An 18,398-nucleotide genomic window follows, 5' to 3' on the forward strand; every position below is an offset into this window, starting at 1 on the left:
TGTGGAGAGAGCAGCCTGGATATTTCATATTTATCTTGCCAGTTACCCCAAATGTCTCAACGTCTCAGGGGAATTATGCCTTCTGAGAAGCCATATAGAGCCAAGTGGAGTTCTAATAGAAGAAAGCTCCTATGTGGCTTTCAAATACAGAAAGAGCCCTTGTTCTGTCAGGCTTCTAATTTTACTATACATGATAGTGTTAAAAAAATAAAAATACTGTTCTCTCTGACTCTGTAGCTTTCTCTGTTTCTCTAGTCCTCTCTTTCTCTCTCTCTCTCTCACACACACATAGTACACACCCACCCACACACCAGAGCCCTACCAAGGCCTTGCTGAGCCTGTGATTGGGCTATACTTTATTTTCATTATTTTTTTAATCTTCACCTGAGGATATTTTTTTCTATTTATTTTCAGATACAGTGGGAGGGAGAGAGAGAGAGAAACATCGACATGAGAGGGACACATCGACTGGTTGCCTCCCACACAATCCCGACCAGAGCAGGGGATGAACCACAACCGAGGTACGTGTGGTTGGCCAGAATCAAACCTGGGATTCATTGGTCCGCAGGCCCACGCTCTACCACTGAGCCAAACCGGCCAGGGCTGGGCTATACTTTTAATCCCACATTCTATCCATAATTTTTTTTTTATCCTCACCTGAGGACACCCTTGCATTCTTCCTCAGATAGAGCAGGAGGGAAAGAGGGATAAAGAGAGAAAGAGAAACATCGACGTGAGAGAGACACATCAAGTGGCTGCCACCCACACGACCCCACCAGGCCGGGGACAAACTGCAGCCAAAGTACTTGCCCCTAGTGGGAACCGAACCAGGGCACTCTGGTCCACGGGCCGACGCTCCAACTGCTGAACCAAACCGGTCAGGCTATCCATAAAATTTAAATACTCTTTCTTCTTGCTTGTTTTCCCTGCTCCAATCCTTTCAGTCATCAAATCTGGATTTCCATGCAAAATCAAGAAACTCACGTGACTTTGGCACAGACGGTGCACTTCCAGCGGCCATCAAGGCCTGAGACCCGACACTCGCTGCACACTCTCAGTGAGCAGGCCTGGCATAGGTTTCCCCGGTCAAATATTAAGCCCAGGTTTCTCTGACAGTGAACACAGACTCTGCTGGTCTCCTGTTGAGTCTTCCCACTTTTACGTTTTGCTTCTAAGAGTTCGTTTTTCAGCTTCCTGGAAGGAGAGGGGAAAAAATCACTTAAAAACAAACAAACAAACAAACTGAGGAGCTGAACTATCTTTATGTAAAGGATATTTTCATTTGGAAGAACATTTAAAAGAATCAAGGAGTCAGAGCCAAATACTTTCAGAATACACAATTTCTCCCTTCATAGTCAACAATTTTTGACATCAGTAGTTGAAAAACATATGTTTGTGTTTTGCTTTTGAATTTTGATGCCCTTCACGAGCACTACTATTTTGCTATGAGTATTTATCCACATTCTACTCTAACTTCTCTGAGATCTTTGATTCCATAACATTGGAGCACAATCCCACCCTAGAGTCATGCACAATACCATGTTCTTCACTTGCCTAGATATACTACATGAAACAAGACTCTGAAATCAAACTTGGTAATGTGAGAATGTTTAGATGATCCTGTGAAGAGTTTGGTACACAGATATTGCCTACCATTTCAGGTTTCTTCTTACCATTTGAGGGTTTCCAACAATTTCCGTTGACCTATGGGCTTTGCTGTGAGGCATGTCTATGTTTGAATCCAGTTTCCATCATTAATTAGCTGTCCAATTTAGACAATGATTTACCCACTCAACCTGAGACTTTTCATCTCTAAAATGGGGGTAATCATATCCTTCTTATTATTATATTATTTTCTATTTTTAAGATTAAATGACATAATATATGTAAAGTTATAAGCACTATTTTTGCACATAGGTGCTAAATAAATGTTATTTCCATGTCCCTTCTTTTACTACCTGACATATGTATTTATATATACTTAGAAAATATACTATGGCTGGTTTGGCTCAGCAGTTACAGCATTGGCCTGTGGACCAGAGAGTCCCAGGTTCGGTTCCCACTAAGGGCACGTACTTTGGTTGCAGTTCGTCCCCACCCTGGTTGGGGTAGTGTGAGTGGAAACCACTCAATGTGTCTCTCTCAAATTGATGTTTCTCTCTCTCTCGTCCCCCCTATCTCCCTCATGCTCTATCTGAAGATAAATGCAAAAATGTCCTTGGGTGAGGATATAAATAAATAACTATTCAAAGTGTAGTCCTTGTTCTGGAAGTGTCAGCATCATCTGGGACCTTGTTTGAAATGAAGAATCTAAGGCCCCACCTTATACCTACTGGATCAATTCTGCATTCCACCAAATCTCCAAGTGATTAAAGTTTGAGAAGCAGAGTTTTGGAACATTTCTTTTCAAAGTTGGCTGTACACTTGAATCATGTGGGAAGAGTTTTAAAAATTATACTGATTCCTGGACCTCACGCCCCTCCCTGCCTCAAATCTGATATAATTGGTTTGGAATATGGCCAATGCCATTGGCCACTGATATTTTTAAAAGCTTCCCTATTTATTCTATATATTGCCAAATTTTGAAAACACTAATCTAGATGACAGATCCATTCCACTTAAATGCTTTATAGTCATGTCATTCCTCTATGCTATCCATATCCAATCCCTTCTTCAATATAACATTTGTATGTTTAAAAAAAAAAATCCAAGAGTCATCCCACATATCTTATATCACCTCCTTTTACATTTGTGGAACATTTGTGGTGCTTTGTTATACCCAAGGAGACTAGCATCTCCCTCAAAGGCAGTTTCTTGTATATACTGCTCAGGACCCAATTCTGTACTAAATTATAACATACTTAAATGTTTAAAACTATTATCTCTTTGGGGCCTTCAAACTAACTTGTGATGTTCATGTTAAAGATTCTAAGCAGTATATGTAAAACCAGAAACCATGTCTTTTAATTCCTAGTCTGATGAGAGATTCAGGAATGGGGAATTACAAATGTGAAGAGTAGTTTCTAAAACCTTTGATTGTCTCATTCATTCATCCAATAAACATTCATTAGTTGCCTATTGTGTACTGCGCATTCTGATATTCAGAGAGGAAAATAAGTCAAACGGTACATCTACTACAGATTCCCATTATCCTTCATATTAGTAAAAAAAAAGGAAACAGTGCAAGATGATTCACATGTTGCAACAGGCAGCCATACAGAGCACTCTTAAGTCCTCACTCTTATCTAAACAAAAATGACAACAACCTACAACACATGCTTTTTAAATTTTTTTCTTCAGTGATTTAGAAAGAGAAGAAGGGAGAGAAAGGTAGAAACAGAGAGAGGGAGAGAGAGATAGTAACATCAGTGAGAGAGGACATCTATTGGCTGCCTCCTGCATGCCCCATACTGGGGATTTGGCCCATAACCTGGGCATGTGCCCTAAAAGGGAATTGAACCAGCGACCTCTTGGTACATGAATCAATGCTCAACCACTGAGCCATACTGGCTGGGCAACACATGCTTTTTTAATCCCTCATCTAGAGTTAGCTAAGTACCTTTTTCTCATGACCAACTGGCTCATGAAATTATCTATAACCAAAGTGAAGCCACACGATTTACTTTTGAAAACTTGTAAAAACTAAAAGCTTTAAAAGAACAGAATATGTTCTCATTTTAAGACCACAACTATATTATTTGGAGAATCACAGCAGACATTTGAATAGTTCAGGGCACAGGAGAAATAAAATATTGTCTATTCAAAATCTATAACAATTGATGCAACAATGATAAAGAAACAAAGTGATCAAAATGAGCAGGACAGCTCTGGCCAGTTTTCTCAGTGGTTAGAGTGTCAGCCTGCGGTCCAGAGAGACCTGGGTTTGGTTCCCGCTAAGGGCACGTACTTCAGTTGTGGTTTGTCCCCGGCCTTGTTTGGGGTTGTGGGGGAGGCAGCCACTCGATGTGTCCCTTTCACATCGATGTTTCTTTCTCTCTCTCTCCCTTCCACTCTATCTGAACAAAAATGGAAAAATGTCCTTGAGTGAGGATAATAAAAAAAAATGAGTAGAACAAATATAGCAATCCTAGACAGCAGTACTATCTGAGTAGATTGGTAAGGTGTCGAGAGAGAATACTAAACCTAGAAAATGGAGTGTTCTACAATTTTCCAGAGGCAAATTATCTTCTAGAAGAAGATTCTATAATCAGGTGTCTGAAGTTTAACCACTTAAAGTAGAGTGAGAACTCTTGGAGAATTTATGGTCATAAAGACAAACACTTATATTCCATCTTTCTTTGTGCTCAACTGAAAGGACTCTGTTTTGCAATCAGGTTTCACCTAGCTCTCAGTTTTAGAGTCTGAAAAGACTTTGGGTCTCTGTATAAATCAGACCACAGGGAAGCAATAACCAAAGGTCCAAGCACACTAGCTGGGGAATTCCTCAGTCAATTGGTGCTAATTATGCCACATATTCTGAAAGCTATCTCTAAGACATATGGGAAGCACAAAATATTAAGCAGCTTACTGATTTTTCAAGTATCTCTTAGAATTTAACCTGATTTAATCATGTCTTGAATCACTCACATGAAGTAGACACAGCCATTTTCAGACACTCAAGTAGAGGATAAAAGTGGTCAGTTGCACCCAGAGAAAGAGAGTGTGCAATTGGAGAATTAGTACCAAGGAGAAAGGGAAGTACAGGGAGCTAGAAGTGAGCAATAGGATGGTACATCTCTTCCTACTGCTTTACTAGGCAGTATTTACAAAGCACACTGGACCTTATTTGGTTCCTGCATTGCTGGCTCAATCTTAGGAACTATCTGAGGAAGGTGTTTCTAGGTTGTTCATCTCTCTTATACACACAAGCTAGAAATGTTTCTAGATCCAAGTAACAGGCTTAGATAATTGGTTTCATATTTCCCCACACATAACAAGAAATTCAAAATGAGCAGTTGCTTGCATTATTTCAGCTGCAAAATCAGATCATTAAGGATTCCTTTCATCCTGATAGTCCCATATTTTCAAGGTGCAGTTTATCATTCTTAATTAAAATGCCCAGGCAGCTGCTGCATAGCATCTACTTTTAAGGCAGGAATAAGGAGGAAGAGGTGTCACTTAAACCTGTTTCTTAACAGAAGAGCAAAAATTGACTAGGACGTGCTCCCATCAGACTCCCCCTTAGATTTCCTTGACCAGAGTGTGTCTAGTCACCACCACTAGCACTAGGAAACTGGAACAAGTTGGAATAGTCCCTCTTGACATTAGATGTGGTCATGTGATTGACATCAGATGTGCTTGTGTGACTGGCATTGATCCATAAAATGAGGCATGGGATTTCAGGTAAAAGCTGTAAAAAGTGAATGCCAAGTTTTCCACATACCCTCCTCTTGGCATGGAGAATGACAATGTCCCAAGTAGTGTCTGCTCTGTAAGTCTGGGTCCTGGTCTGAGGATGCCATGAAATAGAGTCTGCAATCATCCTGTTATGGATGTGTAGCATGAGAGAGAAATAAACTTCCATTGTATTAAGCCACTAAGAATTTGAGGCTGTTATTGCAGCACCATTTAGCCTATTATGACTGATAAACACATAGCCTAATCCTTCATTTGGCTGGCTCTCATACATCCTTTTTGCTTCAGCTTTACTGCTGCTTCCCCAGTGAGGCTTTCTCTGACCCCCAAAACTAGAGCAGATTCCCATCTTATTCTCACTCATAGAACTATGTTCTTTTCTTTCACAGCAGGTACCACAATTTTTAATTATACTTTTATTTGGCTGTTTTTAACTGGTTTAATTGTCTCACCAACTCTCCTGTAATCTCCATGAGGGCAAGACTATATCTGCTTTGTTCATCTTCATATTTTACAGCACATAAGCAGTGTCTAGAACATAATAGATAGCATTTAATTGAATGACTAAAGTAAGCATAAGTAAAATCTAGCATGAGATAGAGGAGAAAGAGAGAGAATGGGAAGATAAAAAAAATGTACAATGTTAGATCACTAGGAATAAAGTCAAATTAAAATTCACATGAACTGAGATAAAACATATTTAGAAAAAGTAATACTAGCCTGATAAAACTACAGGATGTTGTTACTTGATAAAAAGTCCCAGAACTTTTTTACCTTCCTTAACCTCATTCGTATACCTTTGTTCAATAAGCAAAACTATTTTGATTCTTGATAATATCAAAAATCTAACTATTTCCCCCTCCCTTTTTTTCATCTGAAGAGAATCAAAGAGTATGGGAGATAGACAGAAAAGTGTAATAAAGATAAAGATGGCCCCCAATCAATTGTTAAAAACTGATGAAAACGATAAAGAAAAAGAAAAAAGCTATTGAAGACATTTAAATCCGGCTACCACCAATTCTTCATTTAAGATAAGCTCAGGATGCTCTTGCATTTTAAAATATTAGTTTTATCTTTGCATTTCCTTGTTACTACATAGATACATTCACATTAACTGTGAATTGATGACCTATATTTAATTGAAATATTAAACATTGAAAAGATGAACTATCTTAACTGTAGTTCAATAATATAATTTTTTCATTTCAAAATTCTGGTGATATATTGAATTCATCTTTTCTATTCCATCATCAAAAATGTTCAATGCATTACAAAAACTGCATAGGCACATTCCTTTCAAATCAGGAATTGCTCTCATTAAAATTCCTGTCACATTTGTGTGGCATTATCTTTTCTTTTGTTACCTTGTCTAGTTCCAATTGTACTAAACACTATTTTGCACCAAATAAGATAGGAATTATATAATGGAAGCAATTACTTGCCTGAAGGAGAAAGACACAGATAACAATTCAAAAAGTATCTTTGATTCCTTGATGCCTTTAAATAATCTCCAATCTCATCTAGAAGAGCACATCAAGTCTCAAGAGAGAGAATGAACAAGTGAGAACTATATACTAGTGGCCCAGAGCAGAGGGCTCTGAAGTCAGAGGATGTGAGTTCAAATCCAGGCCTTACTACATATTTTCTTTAAGACTTTAAAAATATTACTTAGCCTCTCTGTGTCTTAAGACTTAAGCAGACCTAACCTCTCTGTCTCAAAATATACCCTCTGTAAAGAACATCATAATAGCTACAACCTCATAGGCTTGTTGTGAGCATTAAGTGAAATGTTAAGCACAGCTTGAAACACAGTAATCATGGACTAAACAATTCTGGTATGTGTCTCCCAACATCTGTTATCTCTTCTGTATTAGTGGAGTGTCTATCTAAGCTCATCACCACTCAGAATAAAAACTACATTTTCCAGTGTCCCTGCAGTTAGATTTTGCTGTGAGACTAAATGTTGGCCAATGTGATGTGATCAGAAATGATTTAGGCAACTTCTAGATCATGTCCCTAATGGGAAGTGCTCCCTTTCCCTTGAATGCTTCTTCCTTTTCAGAGGCTGTATGAAAACATAGGGATGAGCCATCTAGGATCAAGAAACAGACTCTCCAGATCCTGTAGCAACTAAAGAAAAGATGCCCAGAACCATGCTATAATGAGGCTACCATAACAACATCACAAATCTGTCAGTCAACCAATACTTTTCTATTAGAGAGCAAAGTATTTCTGCCTTGTTTAAGCATTATTATAATGTGTCTCTGTCACCCACAGCCAAGCCTATTTATCAACAAGTAAAATAAGAACTCAGTAATATTAGCTTTTTATTATTGTCTACTTGCAGAGATGTTGCTATCAGGTTCTGCTTCAGCCTCTGTTGCACTGCCTTCAAGATAAATCCTAGTCTAGAGCTAGAGTTTCATATTCCTTTAGGAGAGCAAAGCCATAAGACTGAAAAAATACTGTGAAACCAGAAACAATGAGACAGAAATCACTTGAAAAAATATATACATGCAGAATAATGTCACAGCAGCCTGATATCAATGGCTGCATACTTCCTAGCACTCTCGACTTTGGTTCATATCCAGAGGCAATGCCATCAACACTGGGGTTATTTTATATTTGCCCAAGGAAAATCCAGGGGTGACCAGACATTTCTGTATTCTGAATATAAAAATAATGTTTTTTCATTTTGATTGTAGCTTCTGATTGTGCTGAATTTTTTTTTATCCTCACCCGAGGACATTTTTAGCATTTATCTCCAGCTGGAATGGGGAAGAGAGAGGGAGGAAGAGGGAGAGAAACATCTATGTGAGAGAGACACATTGACTGGTTGCCACCCACACGACTCCAACTGGGGTTGGGAACAAACTGCAACCAAGGTACATGCCCTTAGTGGGAACCAAACCTGGGACTCTCTGGTCTGCAGGCTGATGCTCTAACCACTGAGCAAAACAGGCCATCAATTCAAACTGGCTGAACTGATTATTAAAACCTAACCATCACAACATTTAGTCAAAATAATGACAGGCACCCTGTTTTACATATTATGCCATTTCACAGTAACCCATATTAAAGACATTATGATTTCAATTTCATAAATAAAAAAGTGCAGTGTGAGAAGGAAACTTGCTATGGTTCACAAGGTTATCAAGTGGTGCAGTCAGGATTCGGATCTAGAATTTTATACTCTAAAATCTATGCTTTTCCCCCACCCCAGACTCCTCTCCTTGGTTCTCAATCTATTACAATATTTTCCCTCAGAAATAATACTATATTATTAACAACTGCTATTTCTTTTCTAGTTATACAAGGCCATGTTGAGCACACTCAAAGTTACGCCTCAGTAAACATGGAGGGTTTCTTCTGCCTGCCCTGCTTCTCCCACCAAATGGCATCTGCCCAAGGAGCCTCTTATTACAGAGCCTTTCATGGCAAACATTCCCCAATGAAGCTGTTCTTGAGCAAACACACTACTCTGGTCCTAATAAACTTATAAAGCTTTACATTAGTTTTCAAGTCCAAGGATATTTAAAAAAATCAAGACTATCTGAGAATTGGTGGAAGGTTTTTGCCTACATAGAAATCTACTTCAGAGAAAGTAATAAGGAACAAGATTGAAAGAATACTTGTCTAGATAAAAAAAATCTTGTAAATTGTGCCAATTTCATGTGTTTAGAAATTGTCTCAAGTGGAGAGGGCATTGTAAAATCTTCAAGTCTGCAAATGACACCAAGTACTTCCTGGCAGTAAAACACTTGGCTCATAAGAATATGCCAGATCATTTCACAAAACCATGTGAACAGACATGCATTTGTTAATTAACTATACGGGCATACCACGTTTTATTAGACTTTGCTTTATTGTGCTTCACAGATGTTGCATTTTTTTATAAATTCAAGGCAAAGCCCTCCACCAACAAAAAGATTACAACACATTTTATTGAAGTGGTCTGGAACCAAACCCACAATATCTCCAAGGATTGCTCTGTCATCTTAAAAAATACCAGAGATTGATCTCATATATAATTAGCAAACCAAGTCTTCCTCCTGGAAATACCTTGAAATAACTATTGTCTCAATTTCCTGGCCCAACACAGAACAAGGATATGTTTTACTTATCTGAAACCCAAAGAATACCTTTCTTGATTTCCAAAAAAACTGCAGAAAGTGGTACATTATTCAGAAAAAAAAAAAAGGAAGGAAAGAAATGATGGAGATAGGATTAGTAAAGCAAGAAGTAGAAAGGCAGTATTTCTTTTTAAAAAGTCAAGGATAAAATACTGTTCTTCTAAAGATTTTTGCTATGACAATGCAAGGATAGAAGTGACTTGATGGCAGGAAATTGGGCATTCGTACATTTAAAATATATAATTTAAAAGGAACAAGCTGTCCTTGAAAATTTCTTTAAAATGATTTCTGCTGCTGAATATAGGCACATACTAGCTTTATTTTTATAAATATATAAAATTTATTTCTAAAATTTCTCTGAATTTGTGTCAACTAAATTATTTTAAATGCAGCAAGGAAAGAGTTATATGATCAACAAAGACAGTGATCAGTATTTGATTTTCCCCATTTTACATCCTTAGGTGATGTTTCTGGGGACTCATATTTTCATAAATAAAGGTTATTACAAAACACACTTCCAGACCCCACCTCTCTACTCAATGGTTGCATATTCTCATCTGCTTTTGCTATGTTTGGAGTTGAGCCTGATCTCTCTCCCCTACCACCACAGTCTTTTGTTTGTTTGTTTTTTATTTTTGCGGTAGTCTTAAAATTATTGCAATAGTTCTGAATAAAGTATTCCTTACCATTTTAATGTGACACACACACACACACACACACACACACACACACACACACACATTTAATTTTAACAGGTGTTAGCCCAGGTTGAAGATGGCCAATCAACCAGTTAGAAGGACCAAGGGTCTCTGATCAGCATGGAGACACCATTATCAGCCCTGAGTTTCTTTCCTTATGACTTCATCTAGGTAAAGAAAGAAACTTCTATTAAGGAGCCATTGTGCTTATGCAGAGAGTTTTCGTTAATCCATTAAGAAGCTTTGTGGCAATTTTATAAGGATTAAAACAAAATGTTTACCAAACTAGAAATCCACTCCAATAGTTCTGCTGATGTTTTATGGGGACAATGAGAAGGTCAAACAAATTCTGTTCTTAGTGGTAGTGATAAGATTTGGAAAAACAAACAGCCCACAGATCAAACATTTGTAGAATATAAAGAGGGTATTTATTGCTTGGCACTTACTAGTCTCACTAAGTCAAGGCTGAATGTATAATTCTTGCAATTACTTCAAATCCACTTATGCCAAATATTTAGCTTATCAGCAGGATTCCAAATAGGCAATTTGAATAAACTTTCTCCTTCTGTTTCTCTCTCCTCATCTTTCCTCCCTCACTCTGTTCTAAAATGATGGGATCAACCCATACAAACAAAGACACACTGTGAGTGGCAGTTTCCAGGCTAGGATTTGTAGTCTCTTGATACTAAGCTCTGGCTTGCTTCGTGGCCCATCTCAACTGACCCCATTGTGTGGAACAAAAAAGAACACATACTTTGGTTTTTAGCATGAAGGGTAGAGCAGCATATGGAACTCTTGTCAGCTTTTTTGGGGCAAGAGCAATGCTTCAATAAAAGTCATAGTAACTTTATATAGCTCATTGGTCAGAACTGACAGTAAATACGTTAAAAAAATGTTTTCTGTTTTGTTCCATTTCTCTGACAGCTATTAGTAAGGTTTTTGACAGGGTCTGAATAAGTGCCGTTATCACATAAGCATAGAGAAAATGGAAGTAATATGGAGTGAGATAACCTCAGTTCTGATGTTTATTAGCTGGCCGAAGTATTTAATCTAAATTTCAATTGCCATAGCTATAGTAAAGTTTAATAGTACATACCTTATGGATGACATGGGAATTAAATGAAGATACATTTGGGAACTGAGTAATACATTCTCTGGTGTGAAGTAGGCATTGAATAGTTTATTATCTCCTTTTACTGCCCCACCCCCATTCCCTGAAGGTCAAATATGTTACTTAGAAGTAAAAAATGATCTAAGAGTAGAGTGTGATCTCTGAAGTCAGACTGGCGATGAATATTAAATTTCTGCCACTTACTAGCTGTGTAACCTTCAACAAGTTGTTTAACTTTATACTTCAGTTTCCCCATCTATAAATTGGGATATTAACAGTTCTTATCTCATTTAAAAAGTGAATTTATAATATGCACCCTTGCAATCTGCAAAACCTTTTCCTGTTTCTTGGTCATTTCTATTTCTTCAGATTAATTTTGCTGGTTTTCTACAGAGGCAATGGAACACATTTAAGCTGTTTTAGCACATGAGCTACTACAGATTGGGTGACATAAATTTTCTAGAAATGGCAGGACCCTGGGGAATCACCTAACCTCCCAGACAGAAACTCATGCTCTACTTCTGATAGCTAATGGGTTCTAGTACAAATCTAGCTTATCTCTTGGACGATAAATATCTTGCTTCTCCCTGAGATGGTTTATCAAGTTTTCAGGTGTATGCAGCTATTCTCAAGGCTAGAAACTATCAAGGTAGTGTTTTCAACACCAAAGGGCAGCAAAATACAGCCCTTGGGCCAAATCCAGCTAACTGCTTGTTATGGTAAATAAAGTTTTATTGGAACATGAGCCATAACCATTTGTCTACATATTGTCTAATTCTGTTTTCATACTACAATGGCAGAGTAAAGTAATCATAACAGAGAACATATGCCCTTTAGAGCCTAAAATATTTGCTATCTGGCCCTTTACAGAAAATATTTGCTGACACCTGGTCTATACTGTGGACAAAGCCTGATCCATGACTGCAAGCATCTTTATGTTTATGGCCTCAACATGTATTAGATTGTGTCTCTATCCAACTCCACTATTCCAACAATAAATACATAGCTCTTGGCCTGTGAAAGGTGCTTAACAAATGTTGATTATTTCTGACTCCTAGGAAGTGTAGAATGCTCTTGGCTGCAAGTATCAAAAATCTGATTGAAACCACTATAAATAAAACATAAATATATTATATTATTTAAAGAAATCCAAGTTATTCACTTAGCATGATATTCTAAGGTCTATACATGTCGCAAATGGCAGTATTTCATCATTTCTTATGGCAGAATAGTATTCCATTGTATGTATGTACCACATCTTCTTTCTCCAGTCATCTATCACTTTGGTTGTTTCCATGTTTTGGCCACCATGAATAATGCTGCAATGAACATAGGGGTGCATATATTTTTGAGAATAAATGTTGTCAAATTTCTTGGGTAGATACCCAGAAGGATTGCTGGGTCATATGGTAACTCTATTCTTAATTTTTTGAGGGCCCTCCATGCTGATTTTCATAGTGGCTGTACCAGTTTACATTCCCACCAGCAGCGAATGAGGGTTCCTTATTCTCTACACCTGTACAACACTAGTTATTACTTATCTTATTGATAATAGCTACTCTAAACAGGTATGAGGTGGTATCTCATCGTAGTTTTGGTTTGCATTTCTCTAATAGCTAGTGAAGTTGAGCATCTTTTCATATATTTGTTGGCCATTTGTGTGTCTTCTTGGAAAAAAGTTTGCTCAGGCCCTGCGCCTATTTTAATTGGATTATCTGTTGCTTGGGTGTTGAGTTGCATGAGTTCTTTATATATTTTGGATATTAACCCCTGTCATAGCTGTTGTTTTCAAATATAATGTCCCATTTTGTTGGTTGCCTCTGTTGCTGTTGTTGTTGTTGATGGTTTCTTTTATTGTGCAGAAGCTTTTTAGTTTGATATAGTTCCATTCATTTATTTTTGCCTTTGCTTCCTTTGCCTTTGGGGTCAAATTCATAAAATGTTCTCTACAACCAAGGTCCATAAGTTTAATATCTAATGTTTTCTTCTATGTAATTTATTTTTCAGACCTTATATTTAGGTCTTTGGGATATAAACTGATAGCAACAAATGAACAAACAAAAATAAACAAACAAACAAAAACTCTTAGACACAGACAACAGTATGGTGATTACCAGAGGGAAGGGGTTGGAGAGTAGTAAAGAGTAAAAAGAGTCAAATATATAATGACAGAAGAAGATTTGACTTTGAGTGGTGGGCACATAATGCAATATACATATCATGTGTCATAGAAATATAAAGTTGAAACCTATAAAATCTTATTAACCAATGTCACCCCAATAAATTAATTTTAAAAATATGTAGTCCAGAAATGTGACAGATTCTAGTATATCAGGATGCTGATAACAATTCTATGTCATTCTTTAGGCTCAGCTTCATCTTTGTGCTGGCTTTCACATGCAACAGCAACTAGGATAACATGTTTTATTGAACATGTCCACCAGGTAAGAGAACCCTCTGTATTTGGGCTATATGTCTGAATAGGTCATCTTTGGTCTCATGTCCACTTCTAGACCCATAATAGTTATCAGAAGAATTCCAGTCAATGGATGATTAATTTTTGAAATGCCACTGCTAGGGCTAAGCAAAACTGAGAGTTGGGTAGGGAGGAAGAAAAGAGAAATGTATGCTATCAGGCAACAAATAGAGTTTACCACTGAGCTAAGTCCAAGAATAGGTACCAAAGAGAACCTACATCCAGACATGTTTTCAGGCATTGTGGCCAAATGGAAATGACATCTTCTTAGTGACAATAAAGCCTACAAATGAACTGCTGAAATAAATAGGTAGATATAAGTTGAAGATTTCTTATATAGGTCAAAACCACAAAGTAGACATTTAGCAGTATTTGTTTTTCAGTGTGGAAGATCAAGTAGAGTAAAAAAAAAAAATGTTAATGAGATTTGGGGTGGGAGGAATAGATACTTTGAGCCGTGCACTTTTTTATATTAGGCTGAGTTCTTCCAATGTTAGAAAAATCTAAAGTACAAAAGGGTCAACAAAGATATTTATATTATTCTTCCAAATAAGAGGTAATTATTTACATTTGCAATCACTATTGATAGCTCAATTTTCTTTCCATCAGTTTTTCCCTCTTTTTTTACTGCATTAAAGCATAAATATTTGTTATTCACAGAGAACATTTGAAATACTCTTACTCTCTAAGAGTCAAAACCTATGTCTAGATGTCTTCTACCACTCCTTCCTGCTTGGACTGAAGAAGAACAATAAATATATTTGAAACTCTTGGATGAACCTAGAATGCTCTGATAATAGGCAGATGCCTCTCCCCAAACTACAGTTTATTCCTTGAGGTAATAATCAGGCTTCTCATGTGCTTTTGGGTGCAGAGAACTTTTAGAAGCACCCAGAGACTAGTCTCACCTTAACTAATGCCACACTTCAGTGGCTATGTGGACTGTGGGTAAGACTTGGGTGACAGGCCTCTCAAATGTTGATTCAATACAATTTTTACACTCTTCCATTGTTCTATTTTCTTAATCTCTAAGGACAACGTAAGTAAATAAACACACACACACACACACACACACACTCCCTCCCACTGCTTCCCAAACTCGTTTATTAACTTTCCAGATCAGTTTCTTCTTTGTTATCATCATAATGTTTACAAATTTTTATTTGGTTTCCATTTCCTTCTGAAACCTATTAGCGAAATCTTAAGGCAATTTTGTGGTTCATGGTAAACAGCTGAAATAGAGTTGATATATATTTGCCAATATCAAAATCCTTTTCACATTTTATGGCTAACCTCAAATGTCACCTCTCCTGTGAAACCATTTATTCTATGTCTTATTCATAATTGATTACTTCTTCCTCTAGACTCCCACCAAATATCAACCTATACATCTGTAGCACAGTGAGAACAATTATTATAATAGCTAGCACAAAAGTTTACTGGTATAATAAAATCGGTCACACCACAATTTCCTTGTGTTGCTAACTTTTGATGATATCAGGAAAAGGGACTGAATTCCCTGTCTGCTCTAGTAAATCCCCTAGCTGAGTTTTCCAGAAGCTAATTCTGAGATGTGTATTTGTTGTGCAAATGATTAATGGGGTGCTTTAGGGAGGAACCTGTAAGGGGGTAGGTGAAGCAGGAGAGGGAATGAGGGAGGGGCCTAAACAAAGGTAAAGTCCAGCCTCAGCATGATCCCATGGGAATCTCTGAAGCAGAAGTTACATTGCAGTGTGCCTTGCCTCAAGACAGAGGCAAATGGTTTCTGTATCTGTCAACAGTTGGCTTGGGGTTGCGCAGTTGGGACATAAACTCAAGTTTACTTGGAACTTGTGGCTCTCTGATCCTATAGGCAACTCCAGCCACCTAAAGGTAGTACTCTAAAGAAGTTAGTAGGTGCCAATGCTTAGAGGAAGCAGGTGGAAACTGGGAGATGAGAGCACAGATCCAGCAAGGGACCCTAGAGGATCTGAATAGAGTGCTTATAGTGGTCACTACAATTAGTAAATCAAGAGCCAAATAAACCAACAATAGAAATAATGATTATGGGCAGGAATTATTAAGTGCTTACTGTATGTCAGCATTGCTCTAAGTTCTTGATAATATCAGCTAATTTAATCCTTACGACAACCTTATGATGTAGCTAATGTTACTATTTCTGGTTTATCAAATGAAGAAACTAGATTTATCTATGGAGCTAACTAGATTTATCTATGTCTAAGGTGACACAAAAATTTCATGGTGCAACTAACATTTCAATCAAGTGTAGATGTATGCTTCAACAGCGTGCACTCTAAACACTGTGCTGCTAACTTTGGCATGGCTTCTCAATACACAAAGCTGCTAGGAGTGGAAGAATCTGAGTCATATGTCCTGGGCTCATATCTTGGTAGCTCAGAATAAAACGAGAAAACACATCTAACACAGTTAGTGTAAAATAAAACAAAACACTCAAATTCTCAAAAACATTTAAAGAGCCAGAAAATAAATAACTTTATCCTTGATAGCTCTTTTGTATATTACACAATTTGGCTAAATTTCTCTATAGAGAATAAGTGAAAAAGACAAGGGGTGAAAAATGGAAAAAAGGGAAGAGGGAGTAAAACAGATTATTACTAAAAGTTAGTGAGAATAACAGAAACAAATAACCTCAACAAAGGCCTATTCATTGTACTTCCCTGTTTCCTGGGATCTGGTTATTAAATTTTTTCCCAGAAGTGAGTGATTTGAATTCTTCTGAGAATGTCACCAATAACTGATTAGTATCTTGTCCCCTGTAAACAGTACAAGTTTTTTCAGAACATTAGAAAATTTAGCCACTTTTCATGACTGGAATACCAATGCCAAAACTATAATTTTTTATTTAAAAAAATCATTAACTGCATTTTGTTGGCACCTGAATTCTAAGCATAGACAAAGTGCAGTAATTTTAATCAAAGCCTTTGTTCCTTTAAAAAAAAAAAAAAAAGATTGGTTGAATATCTTAGAGTAATAGAAATGGAAATTCTGGGCTCTGAACTATGAAATAAGCATCAATCAAGAATATTTCAATGTATTTTCAATTCTAAGGATTGCTTTAGGTACATTGAATATTTTTGGAACATGTGAAGATAATCTCACCACAAGTTTTCCCCTCATATAAAATAAACAAAGCTTCTGATTGCTTTTTCGGGAAACATACAAGACATAAAAGCTACATGTTTCGTAGTAGGCAGTGACTGGAATGAGGAGGAAACTTTACTTCTGCTCATCTGTTCAGGAGTGATAATGTAATAGCCAAATATATTTAAAAGCAGGATAGTTCAGGTAGCAACTAATCACAGTGGATGAAGCAACCAATCAGAATAACAATATGACTGTTCAGAACAGAAATGCAACCAATCAGAATGGATGCTGGCTGAAACATAGGTGAGATTATATATGGGGATGCAGCTAAATATCAACCCTGCCTACAACTAATGTGAAACTCACCTGTGCCAATATTACCCAACTTTTTTCACATAGAAACGTATTTAAAGCAATTTAGGCATTTTCTAGGGTAGAAAGGGTACTTTTCACTCTCCAGATCCCTCCGTCCCTTTTTAAAATTAAATATGGAACACTTCATGAATTTGTGTGTGATCCTTGCACAGGGGCCATATTAATCTTATCTGTATCATTCCAATATTTAGTACATGTGCTGCCAAAGCGAGCACCAGATCCCCTTTCCCCTTCTTCTCCCAGGTATGGTGGAGCCAAAGTCCCAGTAAGACTGATCTGAGAAAAGCATTATAAATAAATAATAGCTAATATTCATTGTACACTTAGGTACTGGATGCTGCACATGTATTATATTCCTTAATTGCTGCAACAACCCTATGAGGTGGGTACAATTATTATCCTTGTATATTTTATGAGGAAACTAAGGCATGGAGTTAAGTAACTTACTCAAGGTCATGCAACTAATACATCTCAGAGCTGGTTCTAAAACCTGGACAGTCCTTCCACTTAGCTACAAGTTATTACATTATTACCAAATAGGCATTCTCATCAACACTATATTATTAACTCAATTCCATCCTTCCATCTAGCTAAATAACAAAGTACCAAAAATATTTGGGCTCTGGCTGGGAACCCATGAAGTCATTGAATAACATTTGTCTTCAATGTGTTTGCAGTTGTCCCATTTCTGATCTAAATTGCTTCAAACAAACAGAAAGTAGTCAAGAATGGCAGAAAAGATAAAAGAATATTACCTTATTCTCTTGTCCTCCACTTTTTTCAAATATTCATCTCTCTTTAAGACTCCCAGGATCATTTCCTTCTCATGATCTAATAAAAATGAGAGATTGATGAACTCCGAGTTCTTAGACATGATATTTCAGCAGGAGCTCTGAATAACAGTGGTAGAATCTTCCAGGTGAATTTGTTATCTCCAATTCTTAAGGTCCACTTGAACAACTCAGTCACTTAGTTATTTGATGTAGAGTGGTTTTTACAAGGTCTTTGAAGAATCACCAATGTTAGTTAGGCATTCTCCCAGGCTACACAAAAAATAGGCTCCACTGATAATACAGTCTAAGAAAGTCATTATTGTTTTAACTGAAATATATCTCCAAAATCTTTGCTGTGGTGTACAGTCAGGT

The 18,398-nt window shown here is 37.1% G+C and overlaps 1 protein-coding gene and 1 non-coding gene across 3 annotated transcripts in view; both read right to left on the reverse strand.

The window, feature by feature from the left end:
• The window catches only part of SYTL5 (synaptotagmin like 5), a 119,769-nt gene extending 101,642 nt beyond the window's left edge, over positions 1–18,127 (reverse strand). For both annotated transcript variants that reach the window (XM_036271460.1, XM_036271458.1), the window contains exons 1-2: positions 18,009–18,127; positions 985–1,194 (exon numbers count right to left, since the gene is read on the reverse strand). In XM_036271460.1, coding sequence (XP_036127353.1) covers positions 985–1,194; positions 18,009–18,127 — 329 coding nt within the window. The remainder of the gene's footprint in view (positions 1–984; positions 1,195–18,008) is intronic.
• On the reverse strand, positions 17,361–17,468 carry LOC118636782. The gene has a single exon (XR_004960765.1). It is a non-coding gene; the product is annotated as a U6 spliceosomal RNA (small nuclear RNA).
• Positions 18,128–18,398: the final 271 nt, after the last annotated feature.

Source organism: Molossus molossus, unplaced genomic scaffold (genome assembly GCF_014108415.1).
Source record: "Molossus molossus isolate mMolMol1 unplaced genomic scaffold, mMolMol1.p scaffold_m16_p_2, whole genome shotgun sequence".
Taxonomy (NCBI): Eukaryota; Metazoa; Chordata; class Mammalia; order Chiroptera; family Molossidae; genus Molossus; species Molossus molossus.